Genomic DNA, 17013 nt, shown 5'->3' with positions numbered 1-17013 from the left:
AACATTGTAACATTCTTCAGTTCGTTTCAAGGTTTGACTTTCTAATATTCCTCAAGGGCTTTAATAATAAAGTGTAGGCATGTAGACATCTATAAAAGATATATTCCTGAGAACTGTGCACAAATTCATTTTTTGTAAATGGACTTGTTTTCCCATTTACTTAAATTGTAATGTGAGACACTGTCTTTATTTCTTCTCTAGTAAAGTTTTTGTAGACAACTTTCTTAAGTTTGATTAAGTTTTCCCTCCTCTCCTTAATTCTTGCTGCATCAGTAGTTAATGGCTGGTGTATTAATCTTGCTGCAGTAAGAACTCCTAAATTGTGGCCTCCAGTAATCCACATCTATTTCTCACATTACACGTTGGCTGTGAGTGGGTGGGGTCTTAAGTCTGGGGTCCAGGTGTTGGAGCAGCCCAGATAAGGAGCATGCGCTTCTCCTGAGCGAGAGCAAGGGACAAGACACAGAGCCTGCCACACGATCACTCTCGGAGCCCTGCTAGGATGTGGCCGATTTCTCACTTTCCTTCTGAGCTCCCGTTCCTGTCGGCAAAGCAGTCACACAGTCAACCCTGATGACATGGTGACAGGGAGGGTATACTCTGCCTTTGAGAGTTCTTGCATGTGCTGGGGCAACAGAGGGGCCGTGCAATCCTGTTACAGAGAGGCAGCAAACAGCCACACACCATGGGCAAGAAAACAGCCGCACTAGAGGGGAGAAACCTTAAGGAAGCGGTTCCCTTCCTGTGTATGCCCGAATACAACATCTCTTCTGCCTTCATCTGCCACCTGGCTCCAAGGTAAAAATAGAAAACAAAACATGAAAGGAGCATTGGTGAGAGACCATTCATTCACCTAACAAACTGTTACTGAGCGCTCACTATATGCCAGGCCTTGTTCTAGGTGCCAGGAATAGAACAGTGAGCAAAACAGGCAAAAGTTCCTATCCTCATGGAGCTTACATTCTAGGCGGGGAGAGACAGACAATAAACACGTCTACTGTATGTCAGGTGCCTATCAGGCTGTGACACGGCTGTGTCTGCCCACGTGGAGCATCCCCATCCCAGCCCCCAGCACTGGACAGGGTGCTTGAATTCACAGGTGGAAAGTAGTTAATGGAGCAGGAATGTTACCTAGATGTCTTTCAGCGCCCTCAGGGGTGTACAAATCAGGAAATAAATACACATAGCCACTATTTTTTGAGCTTTTACACTGTGTAGGGCACTCAGGTTCTTACAAACTAAAATGACTGCATTCAGAGCAGTTCTCTGTATGGCCCCCTTCAACTGCTGGGTATTTTAAAGGAGTTCTCAGGGCTCTTGTGTGGTCTTCCTGGAACTGGAGCAGTACATGTGAGCAGGGAGTTGAGTTGTTTTGAACAACTTCTAAGGGGCAGCCACTGAATAAAGTGCCCTCCGTTCCTATTCTTTGATTCCTAACAAAGCCAGAAGACGATCTTTCTTTTCCTCATTCTTTGGGTTATTACTGTGACTCCCTCTGTCTGGCTAACACTTGCTCATGCTCAGGCCTTCTCGAGATCACAGTTCCAGTCATGGCGCCCTTTACTGACCGTGCATAGCCCCTCTGCCCTTGTGTGTGTGTGTCTGTTTACATATGCAAGTCTGAATTGGTTTAAGATAGTCCTGTTAAGATAGCAAACCTAATGAATTCTTTTGTCACCACTTGATCTTCAGCATCCAGCACAGAGTAGGTGCTTAATACACATTGGCTGAGTGAGTACATGGACTAGACCACTTTCACAGAGTAGAATATGTCTTCGTGCAAAATAGACATTTGAGGACCATTGACACTGGTGCTGTTATAAAATTAGAGGTCATTTGGACAATATAAATGACCTCCACCAAGTCTGTTTATATTATAAGCTTAAACTTTCTTAGAACAGCTTTATTTTTTGTTTTTGGAGTACAGTGCCCCTGTGTTTAGGAAAGCTAGAGCTATGGGGATGCCTCCGGGTTTGCCTGGCAGGTTTCTGGGACTTGAAACTTGGAGCTTATCAAGATAAAGCCTTTGTTTACCCTCAACAGCTTGTCTTTGAACAGTAGAACCGTGGCTCTAGTTCAGTAAATGTTTGTCTATAGAAAGCATGAACTTTTTATAAGTTTGAAGCAATGTAGGAACAACAAGGGAGTGTAGTGAGATTTTCCTGAAGCTAGATTAATTCCACTTAAATTCCTTCAGTAAATATTTATCAAGTACCTCTTACATGCTAGGTGTGTTCTGGGTTTCATCAGTGAACACAGTAGGCCAGAATCCCTCCCTGCACTGTTGTCTGTTGCAGTGTAACAAACGACCACAAATTTAGTGGCTTGAACCAACACCCATTTGTCTCCTCCTGACCCCATTAGATCACAAGTCTGGGTGTGGCTTAGGGCATTCTCTGCTCAGGGTCCCACAGCTGGGTCTGCTCTCTCCTCGGAGGCTCAGAGTGCTCTGCGGTGCTTACTCATGTTTTTGGCAGAATTCATCCACTACGATCATAGGACTGAGGTGTCTGCTTTCTTGCTGGCTGTTCACTGGGGGTGATTATGGGCTTCTGGAAGCCAACTGCCCTTCCCTGCCATGTGGCCCCTTCAGTAAGTCTTCTCCCACTTGCAATCTCTCACTTCCTCTGTCTCTGACCTCTAGACCTAGATCTGGATGGCTCCTGTGATTAGGTCAAGCCCCCCCTCCGCCCCCCACCCCCCGGTTAAAATCTCCTTTTCTATTAACTCAGTCAACTGACTTCAGTGATATCAGCAAAATCCCCTCTGCTGTATGCATGACATCGTCATGGGAGTGACAGCGCCTCATATTTACAGGTTCCACCTGCACTCCAGGGGCGGGAGCCCACGGGGTGTGTGCACAGGGGGCATCTTAGAAGTCTGCCTGCTACAGACTACGGAGTCTGCAGGCTAAGGGGAAAGGGTGGGGAGAGACAGACAATAAATGTAAACATAACTAATAAGCACATTGTATCGTATGTTAGGAGGTGATTAATGCTGTGGCAACATAAAATAGGGTGAGGCAGGAGTGTGGAAACAATTTAAGACAGGGCGGTCATTTGAGCAAAGACTTGAAGAGCCACGCTCAACTCTCCAGAAGAGCTTTCTCGGCCAGGGGAGCAGCCACAGCAATGGCATGAAGGCAAGAGCAGGCCTGGTGGGTTAAAGGACCAGCCAGGAGGCTCTTGGGAAAGGCAATCTGCTATGGGCCCTGAGCATCTCTGCACATTTCTGCTGAACATGCCAGGAGGGCTTTGCCCTGACCGCTGTCTACCCAGGCTGTATCTCCTGACTGTGTTTGTAGTGAGCGACGCCGAAGGACGAGACATCTCCTCCAAGGCAGAGCTGGCCTATGTACTGCTCACTAGAAAGCAGCAGCTTCCTCAGGCTCAGTGTTCCTCTCCTGTCACGTCGCCCACGGCAGGTGCGCATGTCCTCCGTGGAACGAGTGCTAATGTGAAGCTCTGACACCTGCTTTTGCCAAGAGGACTAAAGTCCTTTGCCACTGGCCCAGGAGTCGCATGTCCCAGCATCCATGAAAAAGTCAGAGGCTTGTAAGTAGGGTAGAACCTCACTCCTGGCACGGAGCCCTCTGTGGAACGTCTGTGTGAGTTGAGTGCAATGGGCAAGGGAGAAGAGCAGGAGATACTTTTATTCTTGATGCTGATTCTGTGTCCCTCCTTGGTTTGGGGTGCTAAAATGCTTTTATTTTATGGAATGATGGTGGCAGTGGATGATATTTCATCAAATCTAGAGGCCATTGGTTTTAAGATGCACCATTACGTGCTACTTCCAAGGACCAATACTGCCAATTTGACTATAACCCAGTGCTCTTCCTTATCCCAATTTTTATTTTCTATGTATTAAAAGAGCTTTTTAAGACGTATTTACTTTCTGTTACTCTTGTGCATACATAAAAAGGAAACTGCAAGCAAATTAAATTGGTTAAGGGGTTCTAAAAACCATGCAGGCAGTAATAACATCAAGACTGCTGGGCCCACAGCAACCGATTGGAAGATGCCAATGTTTGTGAGAAGTTTTTTTAAGAAGTGCAGTTGAGAATGAATTGATTACAGTAATTGTTTTTTACACGTTGGAATTTGACAATAGAAAGGTTGCTTAATGTTAGTTCCTACCGTGAGTGCCCCTCAATAGTTTGGAAAGGTCAATGACCCGTGAGCTTTACAGTTCCAGAAGTTGCTGCCCTACAATGTGTCTTGCACTTCCGTTCTAGAGCATCCTTTTCCTCCTTTCTGCATTTCCAAATATTATACATGCTCTCAGACTAAACACAGATCTGTCCCTTAACGGAAAGGGACCTCTCTCACCTCTGCTCTGAGAATCTCCAAACTCTTACTCATGTGGCACATAATACACTGTATTATAACGCTAGTGTATAGCCTTTATTTCCATCAGTGAGATTGGAGGCCATGAGGACAAGAATTGTTTCTTATACCTCTCCCCCCCACCACAGTGCTTTACTTTTCTTAAACAGATGGAAAATTCGATAACATAAATGATCTTTCCAGACGGTTTTAACCCCATTAAATATGGAATTAACAGTGGCTAGTGGGGGGGGGTGCATATTTAGAACCAAATGCTGCATAACTGACCCAAATAGTTTTTTCTAGATGGCTCAGCCATGATTAATCCTGAAGCAGCCAATTAACTTCTTTCATGGAAAGCCAGTGTAAGGCTGAGTGAGTTGGAGGTTGGTGGCAGGGAAGTAAAATGGAACCATTTCTCCTTAGTTTTCCTGATTTCGCCTGTCCCATGGTTTTGCCACTGCCATTCCTTCATCGCTGAAGTGACCCTCTCAAGGACTGCGCTATGAGAAATAGCAGTTCTCCTAAAACTCATACATTCCTGAAGATAATTGACCCCCTAGATAATTAGGGCGCGTCCGGAAACACCTTCTTCAAACCTTCCTGGACTCGCCAAGTCGGCCCTTCACTGTCTCACGTCCTCGTTGCCTTGCAAGGCACAGACTACCACTGTCGCTCTTCTACGTGTGCTGACCGACTCCCCAACTAAACGGTCGCCTCCTCATGCAGGGGGCCATTGGTCTGAAGATGCACCATTATGTGCTAATTCCAAGGAACCAATATAGAGCAAATATCAATATCAATATATTTGCTCTATATTCCCAGCACCTCATTCCTTGGCATGTCCTCAATAACGGTCTGTTGATGAATGAATGGATCTGTCCCCTTTAAGGAGGTGGGAATTGAAGTGTTGTGTCAGAGGATCCCTGAGTTTGTGACTTAGAGGCAACTGAGGGCAGACGCTATCAGGATGCTCACAGACACTCGGTAGCTGGTTTAGGCTCCTTGAAAGAGGGAGGGAGCAAATGATAGCTATTTGGCAAGAGATGCTGAAATTTAGTGGATGCTCCGTAACTACTGGGCAAAACACGGGGAAGATTAATACTTGCTTCAAAGCCTGATTTTTGTGCCTTTTTTGTGTGTGTGCTCCTTAGATGTTTTTTTTTTTAGTTTTTAATTTTTTTTTTAATTTTATTATGTTATGTTAATCACCACTTAACCACCCTTTAAGAAGCCCCTTCCGTGTGGCGGCTACCGTGCCAGGCGCAGCGAAGACAAAAGAACAAAGTGTGGGCTCTGTCTGCAGGGAACCCACAAAGGAGTGAGAGAAACGAACACCTGAGTAGGAGCCCTTCCTAGCAGGAGCCCCCTTGGTGGTTGGCTGGTTCCGGGAAAGAGCTGGTTAAGCAGGAAATCATACACACATATTTTTTTGTCTATAAATGCACAATCATTTTCCAAACTTTTTTTTTTTTAAAGATTTTATTTATTTATTTGAGAGAGAGGATGAGAGAGAGAGAGAGCACATGAGGGGGGGAGGGTCAGAGGGAGAAGCAGACTCCCTGCCGAGCAGGGAGCCCGATGCGGGACTCGATCCAGGGACTCCAGGATCATGACCTGAGCCGAAGGCAGTCGCTTAACCAACTGACCCACCCAGGCGCCCTTCCAAACTTTTGATATAAGACCAAAGCCTCATCTTTGATGATGAGCGTGTTGAATAGAATTCTGAATATTCCTTCCTATGTAGGCTACTCCCCTCATTTCTGGTTTCCAATTTCTTTTCTTTAGAATGGAGTCAGAATTTATAGATAGTCTGGGTGCACAGTCTTTTTAAAGCTTTCTCAGTTATTTTCCACTTATCTTATCCAACATTTAGGTCAAAGACCCCCCCCCTTTTATTATTATTATTTTTTTAAAGCTACTCCCTTTTACTGAGTTCTCCACAGTAGTCAACATAGGTTTTGTAGAAATAATCATCTCTCTCTTTTCCATCAGTTCATGCAATAATGACAGTAACAAGTAAATTGGCCTCAACAGATTTGGGGGTGAACACAGTGAACTTGGTGAGAATTCGTGGGAGCAGAGGTACCTGAGCATGCTAGAGAGTCTAGTATGGTAACTACCAGGGTGACCCTGAGTGGGCAGCAGTAATGGTAATGACTCTAGAAAGTAGGTCAGGCCGAGGTTGGTTTAGAAGAGTGTCTATTGTGCTCAGCAACATAGCTGAGTAAGTGCCATATAAATAAAAGTTTACACCCAAGGTCAGAGGTCCATTAATTCTTCCTGGGGTTTTGGTTAAGATTCATGGCTGCTATTTTACAGCAGATTTCTCATCTCTGGCAGGAATGTGTTAATAATCATTGTTAACATTTACAGAACTCTCATTATATGCAGACATTGTTCTGAGCATCTGACATGGATTAACCCATTTAATCTTCGCAACAGTCCTTAGAGGAGTTTCTGTATTTTTATCTCCACCTTACAGATGAGATAATGAGGCACAGAGAAGTTTAAATAACTTGCCCAGAGTCACGGAGCTAAGAATGGTCAGTGGCGAAGTGGGCTGAGAATCCAGTCCATCATGATTCCGTAGCCAACCTTTTTAACTGTTGTATACTGCATTTTTCTGTATATTCTTCACCTTTGAGAACATGAAAGGTAATGATGCCTTTTCTTATAGAGAACAACAGGTTGTTTATTGTGATGGAGTACTGTGACGGAGGAGATCTCATGAGAAGGATCCATAGACAACAGGGAGTGTTATTTAGCGAAGATCAGGTAAAAACACCTCCAATTTGCCTTTTAATTTATAGTAGGGGGAATTAAATTTATAATGCCATAAGTAGTAGGCCGTGTTTATATACAGCATGATTTCTGGCAAAGAAATTCACACCATAAAACAGTGGATAAATATTCTTGACAGATTTAGTCCAGAACATGTTTGCAATTGAGCTGAAATTGAATCTCTTTTTGAGAGTGAACTTTGAGAAACGATAGTGTTGTATTTTTGGACAATCTCCTGTAGGATGCCCTTGAGATCAATCTTCATGGCTACAAAAATGTGAATGTGGATGCTCCTCAGCCATTTTAAGTGTGACATATTTATAGCTTCACTCTTCTTCCTTTTACCACTTAGTACGCTGTTTTAAAATAGCTATCCCACTTTGCTAGGGTGCATGGAGGCTCTTCGTGGCAGTGGCTATTTGGTTTCATTGATTATGAAGAGAGAGGAGAGAAAGACCAAGAGTAGTAGCCTCGATTCCTATTCTCTCTTTGCACAAACACATTTTTCTTCCATCCTCTGAGCTTCCTTTGGAACTCTCTTGGGAGCTGTGCTCATGAAGGAGACAGCAGGAATGTGTGTGTGGAAGGGAATCCAAATGGTGCCTGTGTGACGGGTGGGGCAGGCCACTGCCTGGAGCAGTGCCTGGGAATGGCTGGCCATCTTTCTTTCCACCATTTGTTTCTGTGTCCTATTTTACTGCTTAAGGACCTCATGCCTCTATCATTTCCTCCTGGAGCTAAAACGGAATAGTTTGAACGTACATATGATTCAAGAAGCGGTATCTCTAAACTTTGTAAATTTAATCAACCATCCTTCCTCTGCTCCTTTACATTATAGATTAAATTCAGTATTTGTAGAAACCCTCCTTTCTTCCCCTCTAGGGATTATTTTGCCACATTTAATAAAAACACTTTTCTCCACAAAATTTTGAATTACATTTCCCTTTGTTGGAAAAGAACTAAAATTACAACTGAATCTTAGCATCTGGAGTATGGCTATTTTTGCTTTTCTTTTCCTTTAACTGTGGAATCCGGCAGACAAAGAACCAATGACATTTTGGAATAGTTTAAGGAAGTCTTTATAGGCATAGAACACATTTTTAAAAAGAGGCTCATAGCCAGCCAAGATAAAATAAAATCATGACTAAGAAATGAAATTAAGTTTCAAAAGTTTAAAAGTATAATATCTGTTTTTATATCATATACACGTATGTTGGTATTTCATTGAAAATTTTAATAACCTCACAGATTCTCTGCTTCTTCCTCTCTCCCTCTCTGCCATTGCACCCTCCTTCCACAGAAAAGGAAACACCGATGGTACCAGGGTTATCAGGAAATGCTGCTTATCTGCTATCCTGATGCAGTTAGCAAACTAGTGTTAAGAAAAAAAAATCATGAACTGCCTCCCTCTCTCCCCTGCTTCTGTTTGTCTTTCTCTGTGTGCGGAGTTCCCCTTGACACCAGCACATTTAGATTTCTTTTTTGCACCTTATTTTTTTTCTATAAAAAGAGAATCATGTGATAAGATGGTATATCTAGTAGTTTCATTCATATAAATACATACACATCAATATGTTATTTCTCTCTTTTCGCATCTCTTCATGAAGACATTTCAATGACCACCAGACTACTGACTGGCTTTGTTTCATGTTCCCTCTACAGATTCTGAGTTGGTTTGTACAGATTTCTCTAGGACTAAAATATATTCATGACAGGAAGATCTTACACAGAGACATAAAAGCGCAGGTAAACAGCTCAGAGAGAAGATCAAGACAGAACTGATCTTTTGTTTTCTTGAAATATCTCCAACAACATAGCATTTTCTCCATTTATAGAACATTTTTCTTAGCAAGAACGGAATGGTTGCAAAGCTTGGGGACTTTGGTATAGCAAGAGTTCTGAACAAGTAAGTACTTTTAAAAAATCATTTTTCTTTCTATTCATAACAGCCAAATATGTATTTTTAGGTATCATGAATTAAGATATTAAAAGTTTGGTTTCCAGATAGTTTTAGAGAACTATTTCTATAAATGCATTAAATCATTCATTCAGATGATATTTTGCCTAAGATTAAAATTTCCAAGATAAATCTTGGTATAATAGAAATGTTGTATAGTGTGATATAAGCTTATCAAATGGGATGTGACTGAATATGCATAAAGCTAGTGAGAATTGAGTGAAACAGGCAAATTCACACATGCTCTGGGGGATATATTGATGCACCTGTTTTGGAAGACAATTTGGTGGTAATAAACAACAAGAGATTTTTTTTAATGTTCTATTTGTTCTAAAGGAATAGTTTGATATATGGAATAATTTAAATGCCTAATAATTGGGACATGGGTAAATTTTATAAAGCTTGGCACAAGCATGCACCTGAGTATTATGTAGCCATTCACATTTATGATTTTGAAGACTTCTTGATAATGTGAGAACAAACTTTGTTATATTAAGACAAAAATGGAATTCTGAATTTTAAATACTCTGTGATCACACCTATATGAAAAATATGCATGAAAAAAAGACAAGAAGGAAATATATCCAAATTTTAATAATAGCTGTTTTGGGATAGTAATATTGTGGGTAATTTTTTTCTGCTTTATTCACTCCCATATTTTCCAAATTTTAAGTCATGGGACTGCATTACTTTGGTAACTGGAAAGGGGGAACTCTTTCCACATGTAAGAGTTTTGTAATGTAATAATTGTATTTCTTCGTGACGCCTTTAGCCATAAATATTTTTTACGTGTAGATTTTGAGCTGGTGAATTATAAGTTTAAAAATCAACTTATTTTATTACTCTGTTATTAATATGTAATGTGTTGGCTTTATTTTAAGATGTACATTCATCAAATTTTGTGTTATCCATTTTTATACTCTTTTCTTGCATGTCCATATCTTAAGCCTTTTCTTACTCCAATAACAAACCATATTATTTTATTATCTAACATAACTTCCTAGTTCCATGGAACTTGCTAGAACTTGTGTTGGAACACCATACTACCTGTCCCCAGAGATCTGTCAGAATAAACCCTACAACAATAAAACGTGAGTTGCCGATGACTGTGTGTGAAAGTCTCAGTAAAGCGGGTGGATTCTCTCTTTCTCATGGTACTTTCATAATTTCATATTTTCTTCACGTGTGAAAAGGGGATTGCAGTCACTGTCTCCAACCACTTCAGAGTCCCCTGAAGCTTTTGAATGTATTTAGAAGAAAAACATTTCATTTGAAGATACAAGTGATAAAAAGACTAACATTGAAAATTGCAGTCTCTGTGATGTGCATCTGTTTGATTTTCATACCTTCCGAACACTATTTAGCCTCACACAGGAAAGTGTTGTGGCTGGGTCAGAGAGAAGGCAGCGAGGGTGCTGGATTAGGAGCGAGGAACCCTAGTCTTGGCCCTGCCACCATCTCAACCCTGCCGGTTGACCGCTGTGGGCCTCAGTTTCCCTAGCTGTAACAAAGAGAATGTTGGCGAGGCAATTGTTAAGGTATTTCCAGCTTTAAAACCCAACTAGTTTTGTGTATGGGATACCAGAGCCTACCCTTCTGGAATAATACTAACATGCACAAGAGTAAAAGGTGAACATGAAGTAGTTTTTACTTCCAGGTAAGGAGAAGCAGAAAAAAACTCACTTTTCGCAAAAGCTGGCGGCTGGTTGAACTAGTTGGTTTAGCAGGAAGACTGAGTTCCTTCAGGGAGTTAATTTTCCCTTTGTTTTGGAAAATACTCAAGGGGTATTTGGCTGTTTGACTTTGCAAGAGATAAGTGGAGGGCGGAGCCCAGATGGGAGAGATTTCTAGAAAGAATAGTAGATACTTCTCTGCATAATAGAAAAACAGGCTTGCTTTTTTTTTTTTTTTTTTTTTTTTTTTTTTTTGGAATAGCCTGTAATACCAAGAAGGGATTTGGCCTCCAGTTGAGCAGGAATGCAGCTGGTGGAGCCTGGGTGGAAGGTGTGACTGTCCAGAGAAGCACCCTGGGTCAGCAGCATTGTTTTGTACTGCTTTGTAAAAAATTGGAGTCAACATTTAAATGTGCTGATTTGGTGCTTTCGATAATTGTAAGATCTTAGCAATAATCAGCTGGGGAGCTGCTGTAGAGCAGGAAACAGGTTCCTGGTTCAACGCAGCCCCCACCACACACAGGGCAGGGCCCTAGAAGACTCAGAAAAGGTTCCACCCAGCCCGGGGTGGTTGCACTCTCTGTTGGGACCACACTGGCTGGCTATAGGGGGTGCTCTGGGACAGGGGAGGATGTGGGCCCAGGGAACACCCCGTGAAGATAAAATTCTGTGTGGTCCTCAGAAGTGGTCTGTGAGTTCCTAGAAACTCTTAGAAAAACACTAGAAAGCAGTTGGAAGTTGTTTCCTACCTATTCTGGAATCACTCTTCATTTCCTCAAGCCTTCAGGATGTCTCCCTCTGCTCCTCCTGGGCACACTCAGAGGAAGTGTTGCTAAACAGTGGAACCATTTTCCTCGCTTTACCAAATCCTTGTTTTGACTGTTTCAGTTCTCACTGTATTTTCTTTGGTGTTTTAGATTTAATGATGCTTTTCCTGTAAGGTAACTCCTTACTAAACTAATCACATATAAATACTAAGTACTAAAGAGCAAGTCTCTAGTCATCTATTGCAAGCACCATATTCAAGTTTATTGAGGGCCAGATACTATGTCATCACTTAATAGAACTTTGGTTCTGTCAGTAGCCTTGAGTAGAACATACCTTCCTAAATCAACCAAATTTTACCCTTTGAATCAAAACCAATCTGTGTTTGAGTCCCGCCAGCTTCCTCCAGATTGCTCAGAATTCCATACAGACACACATTTCCTCTGAGCACATGAAGCTGAGGTAAATACTGAGCCCTCAGATTGTAGCAAAGTTTGTATACCTTTTCTCTGCTATGATTCTGACAAACTATGCACTGTTTCGATTTGACCTCTTACCTTAGTAGGACTAAGAATTGAAAATGTATCTGAAAGCATTTGTAAAAAACTGGTCAACCTATAAAATTGTCAAGATACACAAATATAAGGCACTGTAAGGATAAAGGCTTTAATTGAGAATTATGGATATTTCTTGGCATGTGAACTCTTATCTTCCCCAGGGATATTTGGTCTCTTGGCTGTGTCTTGTATGAGCTTTGCACACTCAAGCATCCTGTAAGTATGTTAATCATCAGATTAATCTTGAATTATTGAAACTATAAAAGTGAAATAACTTTTGAGAGGAAAAAGGTTAATGTTTGGAGTTATTAGGTTGTTAAAAATTACATGCACAAACTATTAAGATGAACGATCGATCCATATATATCGACATGGAAAGATGTGCAACTTGTAAAGTAAAATACCCAAGTTAAAGAATAGTATATGTAGCATATTTTCATTAAAAATAAATTGTGCATGAATATATAATCAGCAAAGGGAAAAGGTGCATGGGATGAAGTCCGTAGGAAACCAGGCACAAGCTTCTAAGACCCTCTCCCAATGCAGTCATGCAGGAATCATGCTAATTTCTCCAGCAACAAGTAGTGACAGCACGTGTGAAATGTTATCAACCAGGGAAACTCCTTAGAGACCCAGTGCTCAGGGTTTTGATGTGGGACTGGTCATGTGGGCACCCTATGGCTGGCAGGTACCAAGCTTCCAGACTCCTAGGAAGAAAGCAGGTGTTCAGCATAAACCATATTGTTTGCCAATGTAGGTAAAGAGAGCCACTCTGAACATTTAGGGAGTGGTGGGAACTCTCCAGAAATGTGAGTTCCCTGATGCCAGCCAAGGGCCAATATGGTAAACAGGCTTTTCTAAGGAGAGCACTCTTAAAGAGTTTAAGAACTCTTTTCTACACAGCTGTTATTATTATTATTAATTATTATTATTCTCAAAGGTCAGACAGCTAGTAAGTGCCTAACCAAACCTGATCTTCACTGCCACACAGTGCCGCTGAGCTTTATGCTTATGTGTAAACCCATGGCTTCATACAGTGGAAGATTTTCTGGTTATGAAGAATTTTTGCGGAAATGTTTATGCTGTGTTAATTTAGAAAGCAAGGTGCAAAGTTTCATATTATTATGACCTTAACTCTGTAAACATTATTTTACTTTTTTTTTTAAATGTAAGCTCTATGTCCAATGTGGGGCTTGAACTCACAACCCCAAGATCAAGCATTGCATGCTCTACCCACTGAGCCAGCCAGGCGCCCCAGTAAACATTATTTTTAAAGAGACTAGAAGGAAATATACCCCTGGCTGACAAAATTACATGTATTTGCCCTGTTTGTAGCTTCCTCTATCTTCCAGTTTTTTATAATGAATAAATATTATTTTGATAAGAAAAAACAAAAACTAAAAAAACCTTGTTTTATATAACATGGCATCACATTGTGTAACAGCCTATAATATCTACTAATGAAATATTAATTGATGAAAACCATTTAGGGTGGACCATAGTACTTCTTACTGAGGCTTTAAAACATTGTTTTTTGGTTTCGCTTTGTTTTGTTTTGAGATTCAAATTCCACTTTTTTAATTTAAAAAGTCCAACTTGAGCAAAAGCAAAACGGCTGCTTCCACAAGGGTCCCTCAGCTGGACCAGGGAAGGGTGGTCATTACCAGCCCCCCCCAGTCCTGGGGTGCCAAAATCTGAGGGTGACAGGCAGAGGGCCCCGGCCCCAAGTGTGGCAGCCCTTGTGGTGAGCACCTGTTTTGTTTCTTGATACTACTTTACAAGCTAATATTCAATGTTTTCTCTGATTTAGTATCATCATTCCTTGTCCTTTCAGTTTGAGGGTAACAACTTACACCAGCTGGTTCTGAGGATTTGTCAAGCACATTTTGCCCCGATATCACCAAGGTTCTCCCGTGACCTGCAGGCCTTGATATCTCAGCTCTTTGAAGTATCTCCCCGAGATCGGCCGTCTATTAATTCCATTTTGAAAAGGCCCTTTTTAGAGAACCTTATTGCCAAATACTTGACTCCCGAGGTGAGCTTTGGGGTGATTACATGTGGATTTTGACAGAGATTTTGGTTAGCAGGTCCTTGACACATGTGTTCCATCTTAGGTCATTCAGGAGGACTTCAGTCACAGCCTCACACATAAAGCAAGACCGTTGGCTTCTCAGCCTGCAGGGAAGTGGGTGCAAGGTAAGAATGATTTGACCACATGATCAAAAAACATTTCTTACGTGTGTCTCATATACATGTGTCCTGAGATCAAGCCCTGCATGGGGCTCTGCACTCAGCAGGGAGTCTACTTAAGATTCTCTCTCTCCCTCTCCCTCTCCCCCTCCCTTTCTGCTCTCTTTCTCTCAAAAAAAAAAAAAAAAAAAGAGCTTGCTCACACATTTCACCCAACAGTGCAGCCTGAGTGGTGTGGTCTGTAACCCATGCGATGATCACTACATGTAGTTACTTGGGCCATTATGCATCCTTTCTCTGTAAATGTTAGCGTTAATCCCTAATTTTTTACAGGTAGTGTTATATATACTAGAAATATGTGAAGGAACCCTGGTTAAAATGGTTTTCTCCATTAAAAGACAACACAGACTAGTTTTCCACAGGGACTTCTCTCACTGGGTCCAGACATCTTGGGATAAAGCGAACTTCCTGTGTCGTGAGAGGTCCCTTATGTTCGCACTCTCACAAGCATCCATGTTAAGATGTGGACATTTTAAAGAAACCTGAAGTTGTTTTATTTTGGTTAAATAAGATTCTACGATACAGAAAGTGAGATTCCAGGGAAAGTGCCTACCAAGATCAAGGCCATCAGAGCCACTTAAAAGGAAGGAGATATTGTATAGAAATGAATGGATCCCACCAGCTGGAGCTCGGAAGCCTGTACCTGTAAGTCGTACTGAACTCTTTCTCTGATTTGTTAGCAGGTGGCCTGTCCCACAGACCTACTTGCACATGTTCCTAGGGTACAAGCCCATTACTTTGGAAAATGCTAGCTTTGTGCTTATGAGCAAAATCATTCTGTAATGAGCATTAAAGTGGTACTTCACTGGACAACTTCTAGTTGTATTTCCTTATAAGTATTCTATGTACTAGTTTTAGTTTTCCTTTTACAACTCAAAACCTTTTGATTTCTTTAAAGAAATAAGGTTTTTCTATATAGAATAAGTGAGTTGTATGGCAGCAGAAAACATGGTGCATTTCATTCCCTTAATTTTAACATGGTATATATAATTGAGAAATTTTTATTATATAGTCAATAATTTTTTTCCTAGAGATTCTTTAGGCTTAGTTATCTGAATCCACGTCAGCAGAGTGTTGAACCTTTTAGTTCATGCTAGTGGAATGCTTCTGGTATATAAATGATAAAATGGCTATTGCCTTTTAATTGAAGAATTGTATTTTTTAAAGAAAGCTATGCTTGTATAATTAAAGGACCATTTGGAGGTACGTTTACTAAGTGTTTACTCGCTATATAGACAATTTAGAAAATGTGGGGGTGTATAGATAGATTTTGAAACTATTAGTTAAATTATTGCCCTTCATTTGATAGAATGTGGTTTAACTTACATTAAAGAAACATGAAAGTCAGGGGCCCTGGCTGGCTCAGTTAGAAAAGCATGGGAGTCTTGATCTTGGGGTTGTGAGTTTGAGCCCCAGGTTGGGTCTAGAGATCACTACAAAAATAAATAAATAAATAAATAAATAAATAAACTTAAAAAAAAATTAAATGTATGTTGTGATTTAGAATACCCTATAGCAGACTGGTAGGAGAGAAAAAAACACCTAAAAGATTCAAGGATGGATTGAGTTAGGAGAACAAGTTGATGTTTTATGCAATGGAATGAATGGGTCTCCGCAGGAACCACCTCTGATGTTCTCATTACCATTTGGGATTTTACGAAAAATCTTAAAGAAGCTGTTAATTTCCTTCCAATACTTTTCTCTGTTTCTAGTCATTTTTCAACAAGTAATTAGTAGTACCTTGTTTGGGGTTGTATATAGGTTAAATTGCCAAACTAAGAAACATACATCACACTTTGAAATATTTTTTAAAATAAATATATAATTTATGTTTAGACTAACAAATCAAATTTTATACATTTACTTTAATATTTAAATAAAACTATGTGAAGTTACCATTTTTAAAAAAGATTGTTTTTATTTATTTAGAGAGCAAGCGTGAGCAGGGGGAGGGGAGAAGGGAGAAGGAGAGGGGAGGCTCCCTGCTGAGTGCAGAGCCCGATACGGGGCTTGATCTCACAACCCTGAGATCATGACCTGAAATGAAACCAAGAGTCAGATGCTTAACCGACGGAGCCACCCAGGTGCCCCTGAAGGTACCATTTTTTAAGTTAAAAATGATCCAATATCTACAATTCCATACGGTTCAACTAACATACGTAGGAACCACACAGCATTAAAAAGACAGAGAATATAGTGTGTTTCTTCTTCACAGTGAGGAAACTTCCGTTTAAACCATTTGTTTGGTTATTTATATTTCCAGCTACAAGTTCTAGGCCTTTCCTGTGGTTTGAACTTCTTTTTCTCTTTTGTTATCATCTGTTAAGTAGGCAGTTGTCCTGGTTAATGTTGAATTGGCCCTAGTTTGCTATTTAGCAACGGGGTCTTGGCTGGTTTTCATCTGTTAAGTTGGTCTGATTCTTGTCTCCTAGCTCAGTGGCCTCTACTGACAAACATTGGTTTCTGGTTCTCCTCCTGCCATTCTGTTTTGATTGGGAAGGGCGATGGGGTGTAGCTTGGGGCGATAGATGATACACTTGGCACAGCTGTTACGTGACCTTCCTTGTGTTTACTTGGGAAGAACGACTGAATGACTCAACATCTTCTTGCCTTCAAGTCAAGATGCCATTTTGGATTTAGTCAATTCATCAGCAACTAAAAATGTTACGAATCCCCAAATCTGTGACTTGTGCAATAACATT

The 17013-nt window shown here is 40.9% G+C and overlaps 1 protein-coding gene across 13 annotated transcripts in view; it reads left to right on the top strand.

The window, feature by feature from the left end:
* The window catches only part of NEK5 (NIMA related kinase 5), a 57442-nt gene that overhangs the window by 7940 nt on the left and 32489 nt on the right, over positions 1 to 17013 (top strand). For 8 of the 13 annotated variants that reach the window (XM_073894614.1, XM_073894621.1, XM_073894613.1 and 5 more), the window contains 8 exons: positions 7006 to 7103; positions 8772 to 8855; positions 8945 to 9015; positions 10071 to 10157; positions 12223 to 12277; positions 13896 to 14096; positions 14176 to 14257; positions 14823 to 14956. In XM_073894614.1, the coding sequence (XP_073750715.1) occupies positions 7006 to 7103; positions 8772 to 8855; positions 8945 to 9015; positions 10071 to 10157; positions 12223 to 12277; positions 13896 to 14096; positions 14176 to 14257; positions 14823 to 14956 (812 nt within the window). Of the gene's footprint in view, positions 1 to 6810; positions 6872 to 7005; positions 7104 to 8771; positions 8856 to 8944; positions 9016 to 10070; positions 10158 to 12222; positions 12278 to 13895; positions 14097 to 14175; positions 14258 to 14822; positions 14957 to 17013 lie in introns of all 13 variants that reach the window. The other 5 variants (XM_073894618.1, XM_073894624.1, XM_073894623.1 and 2 more) reach the window with 4 other exon arrangements.

Source organism: Callorhinus ursinus, unplaced genomic scaffold, assembly GCF_003265705.2.
Source record: "Callorhinus ursinus isolate GAN/ISIS: 27379988/994484 unplaced genomic scaffold, GSC_fseal_2.0 scaffold7, whole genome shotgun sequence".
Taxonomy (NCBI): domain Eukaryota; kingdom Metazoa; phylum Chordata; class Mammalia; order Carnivora; family Otariidae; genus Callorhinus; species Callorhinus ursinus.
Note: the sequence above shows the minus strand (reverse complement) of the source record. Positions and strands in the feature narration are given on the sequence as shown.